Source organism: Myotis yumanensis, unplaced genomic scaffold, assembly GCF_028538775.1.
Source record: "Myotis yumanensis isolate MYYU_CA2020_CCGP unplaced genomic scaffold, mMyoYum1.0.hap1 SCAF_1, whole genome shotgun sequence".
NCBI classification, from domain to species: Eukaryota; Metazoa; Chordata; class Mammalia; order Chiroptera; family Vespertilionidae; genus Myotis; species Myotis yumanensis.
The window spans coordinates 117781558-117801633 of record NW_027223752.1 but is presented as its reverse complement, the minus strand read 5'-3'; the positions used below and the strand labels follow the sequence as shown (position 1 = coordinate 117801633).

At 42.3% G+C, this 20076-nt stretch overlaps 1 protein-coding gene across 10 annotated transcripts in view; it reads right to left on the bottom strand.

Annotated features, from left to right (window-relative positions):
• Positions 1-20076, bottom strand: part of MYO9A (myosin IXA) — a 429988-nt gene that overhangs the window by 353248 nt on the left and 56664 nt on the right. For all 10 annotated transcript variants that reach the window (XM_070431053.1, XM_070431061.1, XM_070431045.1 and 7 more), the window contains one exon: positions 1551-2461. In XM_070431053.1, the coding sequence (XP_070287154.1) occupies positions 1551-2390 (840 nt within the window). In that variant the 5' untranslated portion in view covers positions 2391-2461. The remainder of the gene's footprint in view (positions 1-1550; positions 2462-20076) is intronic.

Genomic DNA, 20076 nt, shown 5'->3' with positions numbered 1-20076 from the left:
AAGAAGACTCTCTTACCCTTTGAGACAGCATGGAGGGACCTGGAGAATATCATGCTAAGTGAAATAAGTCAATCAGAGAAAGACAAGAATCACATGATTGCACTCATATGTGGAATCTAAGTAACGAAATAAACTTATGAACGGAGTGGATCCAGAGACATGAAAGTATGGAACAGAGTGTGGAATCTCGGAGGGAAAGTGGGGGAGGATGGGTGTGTAGGTGATAATCAACCAAAGATCTTGTAACATATATACATAAACCGTGGACACAGATAGTAGGGTGGTGAAGGCCTCAGGCAGGGGGTGGGGGCAAGCGAGAGGGGGTCAACAGGGAAAAAGGGGGACATATGTAATACTTTCAACAATAAAGATTAAAAATAAATAAATAAAGTGTGGTATACCCATACAATGAAATACTACCTTATCAAAAGTAATAAATTATAGGCACACATAACATGGATGAATCTTAAAATAATCATATTGAGTAAGATAAGTCAAACATAAAGGAGTACATATAGTTAATTATATAGTAAAATTCCATTTATATGAAATTGTAGAAAATACAAACTAATCTACAGTAACACAAACCACATAAGTGGTTTTCTGCAGATTAGTGGACTAGAAAGGGTGTGAGAGAGGTATTACAAAGAGATATGACAAAACTTTAAGGATAACAGATATGTTCTGTATCTTGACTATGGTAGTGGTTTAATAGGTATATACATGTGTCAAAATTTATCAAACTGTACACTTTAAATATGTGCAGTTAGTTCACTGTATCTCAATTATACATCGCAATCTCTCTTTTTTTAAAATACATTTTATTGATTTTTTACAGAGAGGAAGGGAGATAGAGAGTTAGAAACATCAATGAGAGAGAAACATCGATCAGCTGCCTCCTGCACACCTCCTACTGGGGATGTGCCCGCAACCAAGGTACATGCCCTTGACCGGAATCGAATGTGGGACCTTTCAGTCCGCAGGCCGACGCTCTATCCACTGAGCCAAACTGGTTATGGTGCAATCTCTCTCTTTAATAAGCAATATCACCTTTTCCTTTCAGCTCTAAAACAAAAAGCTATTTTCTTTCCTTTCCACCCTTGATAGTATTACTCTCAAAACATTACAGAACTAAAAAAAAATTACCCCATATTCTCTACATTTTCAAGAGTGAACCCTTAGAATATCAATGCTAGGCACAGATGTTAAGGTTGCCAAGATACAAATATATTGACAAGAATATTTTCCCCAACCACCTACTTCCATAACCCTATACTAACAGTTTTGCCACTGCTATTTCCCTTTACAGGGGAATACATATGATTCTAATCATATCTTTATTTTGCATCATTATGACCCAAAGACACCCTTAAAAAAATATTGCCACTATCTCCCAACCTTCTTTTTTTGCTGTTCCATCTTCGTTTTCCTTGGTAAGTTATGACATCCATACTTCTATTTAGTTTCATTTCATTTTCTCACATCTACCAGACTTTTATTTTTAATTTTTTTAACACATGTTTAGGAGTAAGGAAAGTATTTCTACACACCTCAAGAACTGGTCCGGCTCCAAGAATAATTTGTTCCACTCCACTGGCAAATCCTTTCTGACTGAGAGCAGTAAGGTGGTGAATAAGAAAGTTTGTGCTTTGAGTCTTCCCAGAACCACTCTCTCCTGAAATCACAATGCACTGATTCTTTTTGCGCTGAAGCATGGTATGATAAGCTACGTCAGCCACAGCATAAATGTGAGGCTCAAGTTTTCCCAACTGGTGGTTATCATACATTTTTACATATTTGGGGTTATAAATAGGAAGAAACTTGAATGGGTTAATGACTATTAGAATACTGCCAACATAGGTATAAATTTTTTCATGCTTAAAGCGATTTCGTAGATTTTCTAAGAGAGTTTTCTCATTCAAATCAGGTAAGCTACATAAATCATCAAAGTCTTTCTGTTGAGGCTGTGGAAGAAAACCCCGTTCCATCATCCTGCGACGTTCTTCTGTTACCTGTAGCCATGACTGAAGACTACCATAATGGATTGACCCATCAAGGTTTTTTTCTCTCAAAAGAAATCGGTAGTCCTCTCCACTTAGGCGATTTTCCAGAGCCATTCGAGGCCACAACATCATTCGTTGAACTGGACAGTCTGTTGGATTGAGTATCCATTCTTCTCCACCAAATTCCTTTACCTCTGCTAGAACATAACATTTTGTTTTGTCAAGATGAAGTCTGTTTATAAGAGAGTCGATCACCTCAGCAGCTGTGGAGTTTTTTCTGGCAGGAATAGGACAGTAGATTGTCCCTTCTGAAATTGTCCCAGGATATATATGCAATGTATGTTCATTATCCTCAAAGCGTCGTCTTCCTCCATCATTTATATTCATATTGAATCCTGTCCCATCAGCATGAATAGTACATGTTCAGGATTGTGAAAACCATTTTCGTGGCAAAAGAACTGTAATATAAAAAATGTGAAACATTTAGAAGACACATTACACAATCATTGCTTTCTGATGCTCAAGAAAGAAAGGTTTAACAATCATGTTAATTACATTTTTAGAACATAAAATCCTAAATCAGTATGGAAAGTCTTTTTTTTTTTTTAATCTAATTGGCTTGCCCGGATCATGTGGTCCAGTGGTTAAGTGTCATCAACCTATGAACAAGAAAGTCACGGTTCAATTCCCATTCAGGGCACATGCCCAGGTTACAGGCTCAATCCCGAGTGTGGAGCATGAAGTAGGCAGCAGATCAATGATTCTTTCTCATCATTGATGTTTCTAACTCTTTCTCCCTCTCCCTTTCTCTCTGAAATCAATTTTAAAAATATTAAAAAGGAAAAACTCTAATTGGCTTTACTAAGTGATTCATGAATTGGGCAGCATCCCATCTAGCAATGTCAAGGAGGAACAGTCTTGAAAACAATCTCATTGAGACCACATAATATTACATTTTATTGTTTAAATGAATACTCTTTCTAAAACAGCAACTTGCCAAAAATTGTTTCAATGTTTTATATTAAATCAAAATCCGAGTACAAAATAAAAAATTATTTTGTCTTTTACTATCTCAAATGTTTTTAAAGTACCTGAGATTAGAATTAGGTCCTTTCTTTATATCTGAAGAGCCTCTCTGAAGACTAAGATGGACAAAATAATCACACAGACCTAATCACCCTGCACTGAAAAGCTCTTATGAATAAAGCAAAAACAAGAAAAAAATGCCATTGATGGAGCAAAAATTTCGTGAAATAGAAAACAGTAAGATGAGATCAGAAAGTAAACTATTTTAATTTAATTAATAATTAGATAAGAAAAACCTGCTAAAGAACAGACATATTCAAGAACTTCTATACTCTTGAGGAGAAGGGGGCAACAAAAAGATCATGCCCTTACCCTGGCTGATGTTGGTCATCGGTAAGTTAGAGGGTCGGCCCACACACCACAGGGTCATAGGTTCAATTCCCAATCAAGGGCACATACCTGGGTTGGGACACATGCGGGAGGCAATCAATCGATGTGCCTCTTTCACTTCCATGTTTTTCTTTCCCTCCCCCTACTTGTCCATCCCTGGGCCTATCTTAATTACTATAGCTCTATAAGTTTTGATATCTGGGAAGCATATCACCTCTATTTGTTCTTCTTTAACGTTACTTTCACTATTTGCTCTGCCATAAGAATTTTAAGAGCCACATACAAACATAAAATAACCTTTTGGCAGTTTGATATTGTATAGATTTTATAGATTAATATTGGAAAAAAACTGGCATCCTATTGACTTCCCATTCATGAACACTATGTTATTTTTTTAATTATACTATTTTTCACTTCTAAGATTTCTTTCATTTTCATATCCACTTGATCTTTTCTCTCCCTCTTTAAATTTCATAATTGTTTTAATTTAAGGGATATTAATTGTTCACTTATCTCCCTGAAAGTCCTAAATATATATAATTTTATATTTTCCAAACTAAAACTTTAAACTGCTCTTCTGTATCCACTGTAAACTGCTCTTTTGATGATTGATTTTATTTTGTATCTTTCTCAGCATTAGATGGCTTAATTTGTTTGAGAATTCAGCTTTATAGTCACATTTTTTGATACAAGATTTTTTTTGGTCTTTCATACATTTACTGAGAACCCACTATTTTCTACTTTTAAAAACATAACCACAATACCACTAATTGCACCTTTAAAATTAACAATTTTTTAAATTTTTATAAATATTTTTAATTGTTTTTAGAGAGAGAGAAAGGGAGAGGGAAAGAGAGAAACATTGATTGGCTACCTCCTGCACACCCCCTACTAGGGATCAAGCCTGCAACCCAGGCATGTGCCCTGACTGGGAATGGAATCTGTGACCTCTTGGTGCATGGGACAACACTCAACAAATCAAGCAACACCAGCCAGGCTAAAAATTAACAATTTTTAATATTACTATTTTTTACTTCCCCAGTGTTCAATTTTCCCATTTAACTCATAAGTATTTTTCTTACAGTCTACTCAAATCAGGAGAGCTGTCCTGAAGTAACAGTATGGACATGCTATGAGCTGGCAGGTTTCTAGTTATAAAGCTATGTTTGCAATCTCCTGAATCTCTAGGTATATGGCTTCATATAAACTGTGGCCTCTGGCACCAGTCAACAGCAAAGCTACTCCTTCCAGTCAAGCAAGCTGTACCTTGCACAACCAGGAGATGCACTGCAAAACTGTAGTCTGATCTCTAAAGGTATACAAGATGGCAGTCCTAGAACGAAACTCAGAAATATCCCTTTCAACAGAGTAACCCTACCTATCCTGGCCCATGGTTTCCAACAATGAGACCAACTGTAATAACTCTTCCCCATTTTCAACAAAGAAGCCAAACCTCTGTTGCTTTACCTGCAGTCTAGGCTCTGAGCCATAGCCTCACTCACTACTTTATGTTCTATTCCCTTTCTGAAACATAAAAATGTTTTTCTTTTTTTGAGCCCCATGTATGTCCATTTGATTTTCTCTTCTTGTTACTTTATCAATCACTGCTTTGTGTTTGGGGGGGAAAAAAGGTTGCCTCAAAATATCATCACAAATACATCTTGACAACAAGCCATGAGAGTTTATCAGAATCATCTGGGAAACATTTTTAAAATATACATTTCTAGGCCCAATAATGTTTCTGAGGTTGGGAAATCTAGGCAATGCTGTTGTTGCTGGTCCAGAGTATAGCATTTGGAAATCAATGGTCTATATTTCCACTCTCCACTCCCTTACCACTCTTCCCACATAGCAAGTTACTGCCAATGTTCTTTGAAAATATCACCAATTACCATAAAGTTGCCTAATCCAAGAGCCTCTTCTCAATTCTCATCCTAACACACCACACTGAAGTGGCCATCTTATTCTTGAAACTGCAATCACATGACAATTACTTTTTTTTGCAATATTCTAATAGGCTCACTCTTTCTGATGCACTCTTATAACTCTTTTTCCTCACTTTAAAAATAAAAATATTCTCAGTTTCTGGTCTCAACCCAGTGCTCTTTTACCTGGATAATTTTATTTAGTTCTTTATAACTAGAGGCCCGGTGCACGAAATTCATGCACTCGGGGTTGGAGGGAGGTACCTCAGCCTGGCTACGCTCGCCAGCCATGAGCCCAGCTTCTGGCTGAGTGGCACTCCCCCTGTGGGAGCGCACTGACCACCAGGGAGAAGCTCCTGCGTTGAGCATCTGCCCCCTGCTGGTCAGTGCATGTCATAGTGATGGGTCATTCCACTGTTCAGTCGATTTGCATATTAGCCTTTTATTATATAAGATTTATACAGTTGCCTATTATCTATGAATTTTTGTGCTACAATGGCAGAACTGAGTAGTTGATAGAGACCATATGTCCATAAAGCCAAAAATGTTTACTATGTAGTTTTAAAAGAAAAAGTTTATGGACCCCTATTTCAGGGTAACCATTAAAAACTATCTTAAAAGTATAACTTCTCAACTAGTAGAGTAAAAAAAAATGGAATGATAAAAAATAATCAATTCCATGCCCTAGCCCAGGGGTGGGCAAACTTTTTGACTCGAGGGCCACAATGGGTTCTTAAACTGGACTGGAGGGCCAGAACAAAAGCATGGATGGAGTGTTTGTGTGAACTAATATAAATTCAAAGCAAACATCATTACATAAAAGGGTACGGTCTTATTTTTTTTTAGTTTTATTCATTTCAAACGGGCCGCATCCGGCCCGCGGGCCGTAGTTTGCCCACGGCTGCCCTAGCCAGTTTGGCTCAGTGAATGTAGCATTGGCCCACAGACTGAAGGGTCCCAGGTTCACTTCCAGGAAAGGGCACATACCTCAGTTGCGCTCCATTCCTGGCCCTGGTCGGGGAGTGCATGCAGAGGCAACCAATCAATGTGTCTCTCTCACATCAATGTTTTCCTCTCTCTCTTTCTCCCTCTACCTTCCACTCTCTCTAAAATCCAATGGAAAAATATCCTCAGGTAAGGATTAGCCAAAAAAAAAAGTCATTTCCAAAGAAAAGCAACAAAGGGGAGGTTTAAAATAGATGGAACAAATGGAAAGCAAACTAAATATATCAATTACTGTATTAAGTGTAAATGCTCCAGTTAAAAGACAAGGATTATCAGACCAGATTTTAAAAATCCAACTATATGCTGTTTTCAATAGACACAAAACTGTAATATGAGGAAACAGAATCCAGAAGACAAAAAAGATATACCATGTAAATTCTAGCCAAAAGAAAGTCGGTATAATCTAAAATAACAACAAGCAAAATAGAAAAAGAAAACTGAGTTAAATATATCGTAGGTCCCTTTTAGGCCTTGCATTTTATAATTCTAGTTGTAGGCCTGAGACCGTGGTCGGCAAACTGCGGCTCGCGAGCCACATGCAGCTCTTTGGCCCCTTGAGTGTGGCTCTTCCTAAGCCTTAGGAGTACCCTAATTAAGTTAATAACAATGTACCTACCTATATAGTTTAAGTTTAAAAAATTTGGCTCTCAAAAGAAATTTCAATTGTTGTACTGTTGATATTTGGCTCTGTTGACTAATGAGTTTGCCGACCACTGGCCTGAGACAAAGGTCTCTGGATATCATTTGTGATCCTGAAAAGCAGGAAACTGAAAAAGACTAAGTTAAGGAAGAAGTAGCAGCCTGGCAAGTAAGTAGACTAGCAGGTATTAATAAAATAGTCTATAAATGAAAGAGAGAGAAAAAAGAAAGAGAAGTATGAGTTAAATGTGTGTTAGGAGCTTGGGAATACATCTTCACAGCTACAAATAGAATCAAGTAGAGAAGCAGAAACTGAAAACTTAAAACAATGTCTTCCCTGGCCAGTGTGGCTCAGTTAGTTCAGTGCTGTCCAGTGCACCAAAGGGTTACTGGTTGGATTTCCAATCAGGACAAATGCCTGGATTTCAGGCTCAATCAATAAAAAATTATTTAACTGATAAACTAAGGTTTTTATGGTAAACAAGACTAAATGAGATTTAGGTCAAAGCCAAAAGGTGCTTTTTACTATTTCTTCTTCTGAAAAAAAAAAAAAAGATGGGTTGAGAAACAGCTTTTCAGGTAAGATTTGATGAGTACATGTCAGCTGATCTTCATCACTAGATAAACCATATACAGTCCCCCTTTTACATACAGTATTTCCAAACTGGGTGCAGAAAGAAAAAACATTTTGTAGTATTTCAACTAAAGAAAAGGTGATGTACGATATAAGTTACCACATGACACACTATAGCATAGGTACACGGACAGCTATCAATTTAATCTTCCCAATAAGTAGTCTATACCTTCTTCTGGTGAAAGTACTATGTTTTTCTTTGAAGAACTATCTTGTCATCTTACACAGTTTAAATGTATCAAACTCAACCCCTAGTTAAGGTAGAGGGGTGGTTATTAATTGTGACCCAGGCCCAGTCAGTTTATTCCATTCACTCTAGTGATGATGGTGGCAGTTCACTATACTGAAACTTGGCTGCAACTATTAAAAAAGAAATGTTTTCCACTTGGGCTGCTAATCTAGAAAGATGTACATTACTACCCCACTTATCTACAGTTTCACTTTCTGTATTTTTAATTATCACAGTTAACCACTGTCCAAAACTATTCAATGGAAAATTCCAGAAGTAAATAATAAGTTCGTAAGTTTTAAATTGTGTGCCATTCTGAGTAGTGTGATGAAAGTTTACACCATCCCACTCTGTCTGCCCAGGGTCATGAGTCATCCCTTTGTCCAGTGTATCCCTATATATAAGCTACTCAACAATCAGTAACTTAGTAGCTCACCATGGCTCGATTATCCAGGATCACGCAAAGTAAATGACCCTTTTTCTGCCATAAGATCAATAGTAGCCTAACAGTTTATCACAATGCTTATGTCATTCACCTCACTTCATCTCATCATGTAGGCATTGTATCATCTCACATCATCAAAAGGGTGAGTACAGTACAATGATTTTGAGAGCGAGAGAGAGACCACATTCAAATAACTTTTATTACAGTAATTCTTTAATTTTTAATATTTATTGATTTCAGAGAGAGGAAGGGAGAGGGAGAGATAGAAATATATACATATTTATATATATACATGTGTGTGTGTATATATAGCTAATATGCAAAGTGTCCCCTCGGGAGTTCTATCAGGAGACCAGGAGTTTGAGCGCTCGCTATGACGTGCACTGACCACCAGGGGCAGCATGGAACAAAGGAAGGCCCCTGCCGGCAGCCAGAAGGCCCCAATTGGCCCTGATTCGCCGGCCAGGCCTAGGGTTCCTACCCATGCCCGAATTTCGTGCACCAAGCCTCTAATCAATGATGAAAGAGAATCATCGATTGGCTGCCTGTACACCCCCCACAGGGGATCAAGCCCACAACCTGGGCATGTGCTCTGACCAGGAATCAAACCATGACCTCCTGGCTCATGGGTCTACACTCAACCATTGAGCAACACTGGCCAGACTATTTCAGTATTTTTTATAATTTTTCTATTTTATTATTAGTTACTATTGTTAATCTCTTACTGAGCCTAAGTTATAAATTAAAATTTATCATATGTATGGGATAAAACATAGTATATATAGGGTTAAGTACTACCCATGGTTTCAGGCATTCATGGGGGTCTAGAAACATATGCCCCGTGGATAAGGGGGGACTACTGTAAACCTAGAGTTGTTGGCAGCCATCCCTGAATGCATTAATAAAAAAAAAATTTTTAATTAAAAAAAAGCTTCTCTGTAGTAAAAAAGAATGAACTAACATACATTCTGTTTGGGCCACTGAATCCAACTGTGAATCAAATAAACTCAACCACTGAACTTTCTTGTTAAGTGTGCCAATCAATTCCCTTTTATGCACTAAGCCACTGTGATTGTCCTCCGCAATCAAAAGGTCCCACTACAATAAATAAGTTCTCCGTGCAATACCCTTTGAGAATATAGGTATTCTTTGTTATCCAAATCCCTGATATCTAAAAATCTCTCTAAACTCAGAAACCAAATATATTTAAATAAACTTTTGGATACCTCCTTCACTATCATGCAACTTGCTATCCAAACTTGAGAAACCAAACAGATTCAAATAAGGCAGTACTCCCCTGACATCCAAATTCACATTTCAAACTGAAGAATTAAACAAGAGTTAGATAGTAAAGGATACTTGTAATGCCAATCTTGAAGAAATTTGGCAAGGAATATACAACAGAATGCTAAATGACAACCCACAAAATATAAAATTCTATTTAAAGGTATATATATATATATATATATGTAAAAATGGACAAAAATGTTAGGCTTCTGGTAAATCTTCAAAATTTCCTTTTATAGTTTTCACCAAAAGTAAGCTTGAAGTGCATTACCTCATTTGAGTTTAATAGCAATTCTCTAAGACAGGGAACAAACCTTTCAAGTCAGAAAATTCAGGCTTAAAGAGGAAAGAAATATATGGACTTTAAGGTAAAGATGGCATTTCAAATCACCAGAGAAAAGGAAATTATGCAATAATAATGTGGGGATAAATGTGGAAATAAAATTATACAAAAGCCCTGACCGGTTTGGCGCAGTGGATAGAGCATCGGCCTGTGGACTCAAGGGTCCCAGGTTCGATTCCGGTCAAGGGCATGTACCTTGGTTGCAGGCACATCCCCAGTAGGGGGTGTGCAGGAGGCAGCTGATCGATGTTTCTAACTCTCTATCCCTCTCCCTTCCTCTCTGTAAAAAAATCAATAAAATATATTTTTTTAAAAAGAATTAGCACATTACTGGTACTTCTACAGCAATCAAACATTGCTGCATCTTTAATAAAGGAAATTAATATTCTTTTTATTCTCTATACCAAAGTATTATTTCAAAATTATATAGTAACAGAGGAAAACAATGTGGTAGACCAGCCGTGGGCAAACTACGGCCCGTGGGCCGGATGCGGCCCGTTTGAAATGAATAAAACTAAAAAAGAAAAAAAAGACCGTACCCTTTTATGTAATGATGTTTACTTTGAATTTATATTAGTTCACACAAACACTCCATCCATGCTTTTGTTCCGGCCCTCCGGTCCAGTTTAAGAACCCATTGTGGCCCTCGAGTCAAAAAGTTTGCCCACCCCTGTGGTAGACAGTTGCTGTGGTCAGTAGGGTGTGGTCAGAATAGGCCAGCTTATGATGGTATTCACTGGACTAAGTTAGAAGAGACTAATTATAGAGGGAAACTATGGTGAAGAAAGAACGAAGTTAGTAATTACAGTTTACTTTAAATTACAAGTTCAGCTAAAAATATGCAATGACTACAGATTTTTAATGCAGTTTTGTATCTGTGCGCTAATAAAATTTAATTTTCAAAAAATATATACTATTGCTTTTACTTTTTTATCAAGTTCTTAAGGTTATTTTCCAACAACAACAAAAAAGGGTATCCTTTTTCTTTATACTTGCTTTATCATAGGAATCTATTGATGAATGTTAGTAAACAGAATCATACATTATCATTCAGTAACAAGAGAAGTGGAAGAATAGAATCAGGCAAATATATGTCTGAAAAATAAAAATCTAGCTTCACTAAAGGAAAAAAAAAATCACTTAAGCCCTGGTCAGTGTGGTCTGCAGCTAGAGCAGGGGTGGGCGAACTTTTTGACTCAAGGGCCACAATGGGTTCTTAAACTGGACCAGAGGGCCGGAACAAAAGCATGGATGGAGTGTTTGTGTGAACTAATATAAATTCAAAGTAAACATCATTACATAAAAGGGTACTGTCTTTTTTTTTTTTAGTTTTATTCATTTCAAACGGCCGCATCCGGCCCGCGGGCCGTAGTTTGCCCACGGCTGGGCTAGAGTGTCGGCCCTCACAGTGAAGGGTCACAGGTTTGATTCCCAGTCAAGGGCACATACCTGGGTAGCAAGTTCGTTCCCCAGCCCAGGTCAGGGTGCTCGTGCAGGAGGCAACTAATTGATGTGTCTCTCTCATATCAATGTTTCTCTGCCCCCACCCCTTTCTTCCAATCTATCTAAAAGGGATAGAAAAATATCCACAGGTGAGGATTTTTTGAAAATCACTCAAAGCAAAGGTCACACCAGTACATATTAAAAGGAGAACATTCTATTATTATCAAGGCAAGGTCCAATTGTGGAAAACAACAGTGATTTGAGTGCACCTATAAATTTCATGGGGAGAGAGCTATTAAACACTTTGAACTTATTTTAGAAAAACAACTCTGGGAAAGTGGTGTACATGTTTCTTCATTAATTCAAATGTTCTACAAATAAACGTAGTTATTATAATGATGTGTAGTCACATATATATATATATATATATATATATATATATATACATATATGCAACTTACTTACATATGTAAACATATTTTTAAATTCTACGAACTGTTTCATAATGATTTTTTTTTCAGTACTCCCCAATACTCTTACAAACCCATTTCCTCCTTTCCTATGCACATACCAGGACTATATTTCCCAAATTTCCTTGCAGTTAGTTACATATGGCCATGTGACCAAATCTTAAGCAAATGGTATGTGGGCAGGGGCGATGAACATTCCCTTCAAGCTGATCAAATAAAATTCTCATTCTGCTGGAAAAATGGAGAGGATTCAGGGAAAAGCTCTAAGGCAGTGATGGCGAACCTATGACACGCGTGTCAGAGGTGACACGCGAACTCATTTTTTTGGTTGATTTTTCTTTGTTAAATGGCATTTAAATATATAAAATAAATATCAAAAATATGTCTTTGTTTTACTATGGTTGCAAATATCAAAAAATTTCTATCTGTGACACAGCACCAGAGTTAAGTTAGGGTTTTTCAAAATGCTAACACGCCGAGCTCAAAAGGTTCGCCATCACTACTCTAAGGTCCTAAGGCAGTGGTCGGCAAACTGCGGCTCGGCAAACCGCGGTTTGTGAGTCAAATTCGGCTCTTTGGCCCCTTGAGTGTGGCTCTTCCACAAAATACCGACTTCTGCGCATGGGCCACGAAGTTTCAATCGCACTGTACGTGCGGGCCCACACATGGTATTTTGTTGAAGAGCCACACTCAAGGGGCCAAAGAGCCACATGTGGCTCGCAAGCCGCGGTTTGCCGACCACGGTCCTAAGGGATACAAAGCCACTAGATGGAAGGATCCTGGGCCCAAAATGACTACTTGAAGAAGAGTGCCCAACATCACCCCTCCTCCATTTATTTACATTGGACTGTGATATAAATAAAAACTAAAGTCTTACTGTGCAGAGCCATTGATACTTAGTTGTTTAGTTGTAACTAAACTAAGCAGTTACCCTAATGCATTACTATAAAAATTTTCCCATCCTTTCCCCTGTAGAAGTTCCGTAAGGAAATTCCTCTTATATTCAATCCATCAGTAAATAATACTGAACTACCTTTAAAATATATCCTGAATCTATTTTTATTAATATTCCCATCTCTACCACCATTCTCTCATCTGAATTAGTGAAAGAGTGTGATATCCTTGCTTTTATTATTGCTCCACCATAGTCTGTTATTTATACAAAATACACAGTCAGGCTTTTTAAAGGTAAATCAGATCATGTCACTCTCTCTCCTATTCATAAACCCTCAATGGATCTCCCATAACACAAATAAAATTGAAACCTCTTACTGTGGCGTAACTTCATCTTTCCCTCACTCCACTCCATCCCATCCTCAATCGTCTTTTATCTGTGTTTAAATTTTTCCCTGCTTCAGGACCTTTACACTTCCTGCTCTGTCTGCCTAGGCCTTCTTTTATATCACTGAGGTCTCTGCTCAAATGTCAACTGTTCCCAGAGGCTTTTGTTTACTACCTTATCTAAAATAATCCTCTTGCCCTAGCTGGTTTGGCTCAGTGGATAGAGCACTGGCCTGCAGACTGAAGGTTCTCAGGTTCGATTCTGGTCAAGGGCACATGCCTGGGTTGCAGGCTTGATCCCCAGTAGGGGGTGTGCAGGAGGCAGCTGATCAATGATTCTCTCATATCATTAATGTTTCTATCTCTCTCTCCCTCTCCCTTCCACTCTGAAATCAATAAAAATATATTTTAAAAAATATCTATCTACACTAATAAAAGACAAACATGCAAATTGACTGTACCTTTGTTATGCCTTAAGCTACGCCCACAAGCCAATCAGAGCGACTATATGCAAATTAACCCAACCAAGATTGCGGCTAGCAGCCACGGAGCTGCAGCGAACAGGAAGCTTGGTTGCCCCAGTGATGGAGGAAGCCCAGCTTCCCGCCTGCCATGCCGGCTCTGAGCTCCACTGAAGGCAACAAAGTTTCAATTATAGAAGATAAATAAATTCCAGATACCTGCTTTCAGCCGGCCGTGGCCACAGAGCTGGAGCGAGCAGGAGGCATGGGTTGCCCCTGGCGAAGGAGGAAGCCAAGCTTCCCGCTCCACTCAAGGCTACAAAGTTTCTATTATAGAAGGTAAATAAATCCCAGAATAAAAAAGGAAAAGAAAAAAAGGAGAGGCTGGGAGCTTCCATCGCTGGGGGGCTTGGCCAGCCTGAAAAAAGCCCTCAGCCCCTCACCCAGACTGGCCAGGCACCCCAGTGGGGTCCCCACACCCTAAAGGGGGTGTGGCCAGCCTGAAAACAGCCATCAGCCCTTCACCCAGGCTGGCAAAACCTCCATGCAGTGAGGGTCCCCACTGGGGGGGGGGGGGGGGGGGGACGACTTGACCAGCCTGCAAACAGCCATCAGCCCCTCACCCAGGCTGGCCAGGCACCCCAGTGGGACCCCCACCCTGATCCGGGACACCCTTCAGGGCAAACCAGCCAGCCCCCACCCGTGCACCAGGCTTCTATCCTATATAATGAAAGGGTAATATGCAAATTGACCCTAACAGCAGAAAGACTGGGAATGACTGGTCACTATGACACACACTGACCACCAGGGGGCAGACGCTCAATGCAGGAGCTGTCCCCTGGTGGTCAGTGCGCTCCCACAGGGGGAGCTCTGCTCAGCCACAAGCCAGGCTGACGGCTGCCAGTACAGCGGTGGTGGCGGGAGCCTCTCCCGCCTCCTCAGCAGCACTAACGATGTCCGACTGCAGCTTAGGTCTGCTCCCTGCTGGTAAGTGGACATCCCCCAAGGGCTGCCCGGCTGCCAGAGTGATGTCTGACTGCCAGCTTGGGCCCAATCCCCCAGGGAGTGGGCCTAAGCCAGCAGGTGGACATCCTCCGAGGTGTCCCAGACTGCAAGAGGGCATAGGCCGGGCTGAAGGACTCCCCCGAGTGCACAAATTTTTGTGCACCAGGCCTCTAGTCTACATTATAAAAGGCTAGGGACTGTCACAACCTAAACAACCAGACAGACGACCGGTCACCAGGAAGTGCATGGAGCAACTCTAGGTCCCTCCCCAGTGGCCCACAGGCTCCTATCCCAGCAAGGCTGGCGGGTGGACGGGGCGAGGCGGGCACAGGGAGGTTGTTAGCAACCAGCCTGGGATTGGGCCAGAGGCCTAATGACCTCGCTGCTGCCATGGCAGCTGTGGATCAGGCCCCAAGAGAGGCCCGGAGAGAGAGGCAAGGCCTGATGCGCAGCTGCCGCAGCGGCTGCAGATCAAGCCTGAAGAGAGGCCTGAAAAGAGAGGCAGGGCCTGATCAGCAGCTGATGTGGCTGCTGGCGAGGCCTGGAGAGAGAGAGGCGGGGCCTGATCAGCAGCCACCACGGCTGCTGGCGAGGCCCAGAGGGAGAGAGAGGTAGGGCCTGATCAGCAGTTGCCGTGGTGAGGCCCGGAGAGAGAGAGAGGCAAAGCCTGATCAGCAGCTGCCTCGGAGGCTGCGGATCAGGCCTGGAGATAGGCCTGGAGATAGGCCCAGAGACTCTGACTGGCATAGAAACCGACCAATTAGAACCAAATCTGGGTGAACTGTGAGGAGCCAATGGCTGCCTAGGAGGCAGAGCTTATGACACTACTGGCATAGAAACTGACCAATCAGAACCTAATCTGGGTGAACTGTGAAGGCAGAACCTAAAGTGGGGGCTGAGGAGGGGTTTTAAAGGCAACAGCTATTTGGTGTTAAGGTGTAAGAAAGCAGTTCAATTTTTTAATAACTGGTGTGGCAGTATAGTGCATATAGCTGGCTATCAGTCCAGATACAGGGATTATGTATTTTTGTCTGCCAAGAGCATCTCCTCCTGCTGAAAAAGTCTCCCCTGCCCCCATTTAAGCAATCCTATCCTATATAACCTATATATACTAACAAAAGGGTAATATGCTAATTAGACCAGGTTGACTGGCCATCTTCCGGACATCCAACTTCCTTCCAGACAAAGCCATGGTGGTGGGAGCCAAGGCAGAATTAGTTAGGGGCAATCAGGCTGGCAGGAGAGGGCAGTTGGGGGCGACCAGGCCAGCAGGGGAAAGCCACTGGGGGCAAACTGGCTGGCAGGGGAGGGCGGTTGAGGGCCAATATCAGGTCTGCAGGGCAGGGCAGTTAGGGGTGATGAGGCTGGCAGGGGAGAGCAATTAGGGGCAATAAAGCTGGCAGGGGAGGGCCATTGGGGGTGACCAGGCCAGCAGGGGAGGGCCGTTGGAGACAACCAGGCCAACAAGGGAGGGCAGTTGGGGGCGACCAGGCCGGTAGAGGAGGGCAGTTGGGGGTGACCAGGCCGGCAGGGGAGGGCAGTTAGGGGCAACCAGGCTGGCAGGGGAGAGCAGTTAAGGGCTATCAGGCCGGCAGGGGAGAGCAGTTGAGGGCAATCAGGCTGGCAGGGAAGCAATTAGGGGTGATCAGGCATGCAGGCAGAGGTGGTTAGGGACAATCAGGCAGGCAGGCAGAAGCAGTTAGGGTGATCAGGTAGGCAGGCAGAGAGGTTAGGGGTAATCAGGCAGGCAGGCAGAGGGGTTAGGGGCGATTAGGCAGGCAGGCAGGTGAGCAGTTAGGAGTCAGCGGTCCCAGATTACGATAGGGATGTCCGACCGATCGGGCCTAAACCGGCAGTCGTACATTCTCCAAGGGGTCCCCAACTGGAGAGGGTGCAGGCTGGGCTGAGGGAATCCCCAGTGCACGAATTTCATGCACTGGGCCTCTACTATATATATAAAAGCCTAATATGCTAAGTGTCTGACCAATCGGTCAACCGCTCAACCAGTCACTATGAAGTGCACTGACCACCAGGGGGAAGACGGTACAACTGGTAGGTTACCTTGTTACTGGGGTCCGGCCGATCGGGACTGGGTGAGATGGGCCAGACACACCCTGAAGCCCTCCCACGGTTCATCCCCAGCCAGCCGGCCCTAATCGGCCCTCATGGGGACTGGGTGAGACAGCCCCAATTGAGACTGGGTGAGACGGGCCGGACACACCCTGGACCTCTCCCAAAGTCCCTCCCTGGCCGGCCAACCTCCTGTGGTCCCTCCCCAGCCAGCTAGCCCTGATTGGCCCCGATGGGGACTGGGAGAGATGGCCCCAATTGGGACTGGGTGAGAGGAGCTGGACACGCCATGGAGCCCTCCTCCCTGGCCTCTAAAATATTTCTTCTAATTAATTTCCTTTCAATGTGCACGAATTCATGCACTGGGCCTCTAGTATAATAAAAAAAAAAAACAAAATAAGCCTCTTTCACCACTCTATTCTCCTTATCCTAATTTATTTTTAATCAAAAAACTTGATGCTCTTACCTAAAATGGCATTTGTTTGCTTTTGTTTGTTTTTGTTAATCCTCACCCGAGGATATTTTCCCATTGATTTTTAGAGAGAGTAGGAGGGAGAGAGAGACAGAGAGAGAAACATTAATATGAGAGAGAGACACATCGATTGGTTGCCTCCCGCATATGTCCTGGACCAGGGCCAGAGATCAAGCCTGCAACCTAGGTACATGCCCTTGACCATAATAGAACCTGGGACTCTTCAGACCAAGGGCTCTAGTCACTGAGCCAAACCAGTGAGGACTGTTTTCTTTTTTGTTTATTCTCTGACTTCCCCACTAAAGGGTAAAAGACTTATCTTTTTCATCAGAGGTATCCATAGCATTTTTTCCTTTTCCTGCTGACTTCGTCTATTTCCATTATTTCACTTTCTAAGAGCTATTTTCAACAATGTGATAATGTTTGGCTTTAAAAATGAGCAAATAATGAAAGTCCTTTTTTAGAAGTAGTTAATGTTACTGATACCTTTACGCATGCCAAGCAATATATATGGAAGAGTGGCTCTTAAGAAAGGTTATCCAAATGGCCAATAAGAACATGAAAAAGAACTCAACATATGTTGTAGATTATTCAAATATATTCACTACCTACCTTCATGTCTGTTGGAGAAGTATACCTTCCCATGCATTGAATTTGGGCTGAGCAACATGACTTAGTTTGGAGGGTGGGAAGTTAACAGATATGATGTAAACAAGGTCTTGAAATATGCTTGGCCAGCTAGGTATGCCTTCTTGCACTTGTGTCACCGCCCTGAGAACATGCCTCATCTAGCTTACCGATACTAGTCCCAGTAGAAAGATGAGATATATAGAGCAGAGTTGTTCCAGCTGATCCACAAAATCATGACCAACAAATAAATACTATTGTACATCACTGGCAATTTTCAGGTTGTTTATTAAGCAGTAATAGTTGACTAATACAAAATCATTAGTCATCAGAGAAATGCAAATCAAAATCATTAGAGCATGGCCGGAGTTGCTCAGTGGTTGAGGGTCAACCCATGAACCAGGAGGTCAAAGTGCAATTCAGGTCAGAGCACATGCCCGGGTTGCAGGTTTGATCCCCAGGGGGGTGAGGGGGTGGGGGGTAGTGATACCAAGATATATAACTAATATGTGGGTGATTTGGAATTAGGAACCAGATTCCAATTTCTTAACCAATATACTAAGCACTAGTGAGAAACATGATAATTAAAAATAATAGCAACAAACACTCATATAGCTTTTACTATGTGCTTAGATAATTTAATCCTCATAACAATCTTAATTAAATGTAAACTATTATCATCCGCATTTTAAAAATCAAGAAATTGAAGCCCATGACATTGCCACTACTCTAAGGTTACTGGCATAGCCAGTGGTCTAGCCCCAGAATTGGGGTTCTTAACTACCATCTACTTTTCCTTTCAGAAACTGCCTTATATTACATTTGATAAAGTAAATGTCACATTTACTCTATGAAATTATAAACTTTTATTAGAGAGCAAAGATCAAGTCTAGCCCCACTACACCACAGGATTAGGTTTTTTTCTAGCATAGGGACTGGAAAGTAATAAGGGGCGACTAGAAAGTATACACTGGGGCCCTAAGAAAGGCTTCTTTGCAATAGTAATAGTTGAGCTATGCCTTGCCACTGAACTCCAAAAATTACATTATCTAATTACTTAGTAGTCTCCCCTACTAATCTAGAGGCTTGTTGAGGGCTTTTTCTTTGACTTTGTATCTGCTTCACAATCTTTATACCTAGCAGAAACTCAAAAAATGTTTACTGAACAAATATATGAAACTCTTATTACATAGTGTTATACCTCACAATCCCCACTATCAATAAAATCCTATCTAATAAAAGAGAAACATGGTAATTAGCCGTACGGCTGCTACCCTTCCCATTGGCTAATCAGGGAGATGTGCAAATTAACTGCCGCCAAGATGGCGGCCGGCAGCCATGCACTGAAGCGAACAGGGAGGCTTGCTTGATCCAGTGACTGCGGACTCCAACGTTCCCCGCCTGACTTACCGGCCTCTCAGCTGCAACTCCAAGCAACTATGTTGCAAATATAGAAGCTAAACAAAACCCCAGAAACCTGCTTTAGTCAGCGGGCTTCAGCCAGCCGGACCGCAACATTGTATCAAATACAGAAGTTAAACAAAGGCCAGAAACCTGCTTTCAGCAGCGAGGCCTCAGAGCTAAAGCTGGCCCAGAATTAAAAAAAAATAAAAAAAGAAAAAAAGGAGCGGTTGGGAGCTTCAGTCACCCGCCAGCCTGAAAACGGCCCTCAGCCCCTCAGCCAGACTGGCCAGGCACCCCAGTGGGGACCCCCACCCTGATCCAGGACACCCTTCAGGGCAAACCAGCCCGCCCCCACCTGTGCACCAGGCCTCTATTCTATATAGTAAAAGGGTAATATGCCTCCCGGCACCGGGATCAGCTGATCAGCGTGACAGGGGGCAGCGCCCAAACCCCCTGATCGCCCTGCGGCTCTGTGTGTGACAGGGGGCAGGGCCACAACCTCCCTATCTGCCCTGCTCTGTTCCTGACAGGGGAAGGTGCCCCAACCCCCTGATCAGCCCTGCTCTGTGCCTGATAATGGGGAGCTCCCCAACCCCTTAATCGCTCTGCGGCTCTGTGTGTGACAGTGGCGGCGCCCCAACCCCCTGATCGGCCCTGCTCTGTGGGTGATAGAGGGCGGCACCCCAACCCCCTGATCCGCCCTGCTCTGTGTGTGACAGGGTACGGAGCCACAACCCCCGATGGGCCCTGCTCTGTGCATGACAGGGGGCAATGCCCCAACCCCCTGATCGGCCCTGCTCTGTGCGTGACAGGGGGTGGCGCCGCAACTTCCCTATCGACCCTGCCTTGAGTGTGACAGGGGGCGGTGCCCCAACCCCCCAATAGGCTGTACCCTGAGCATGACTAGGGGTGGCATC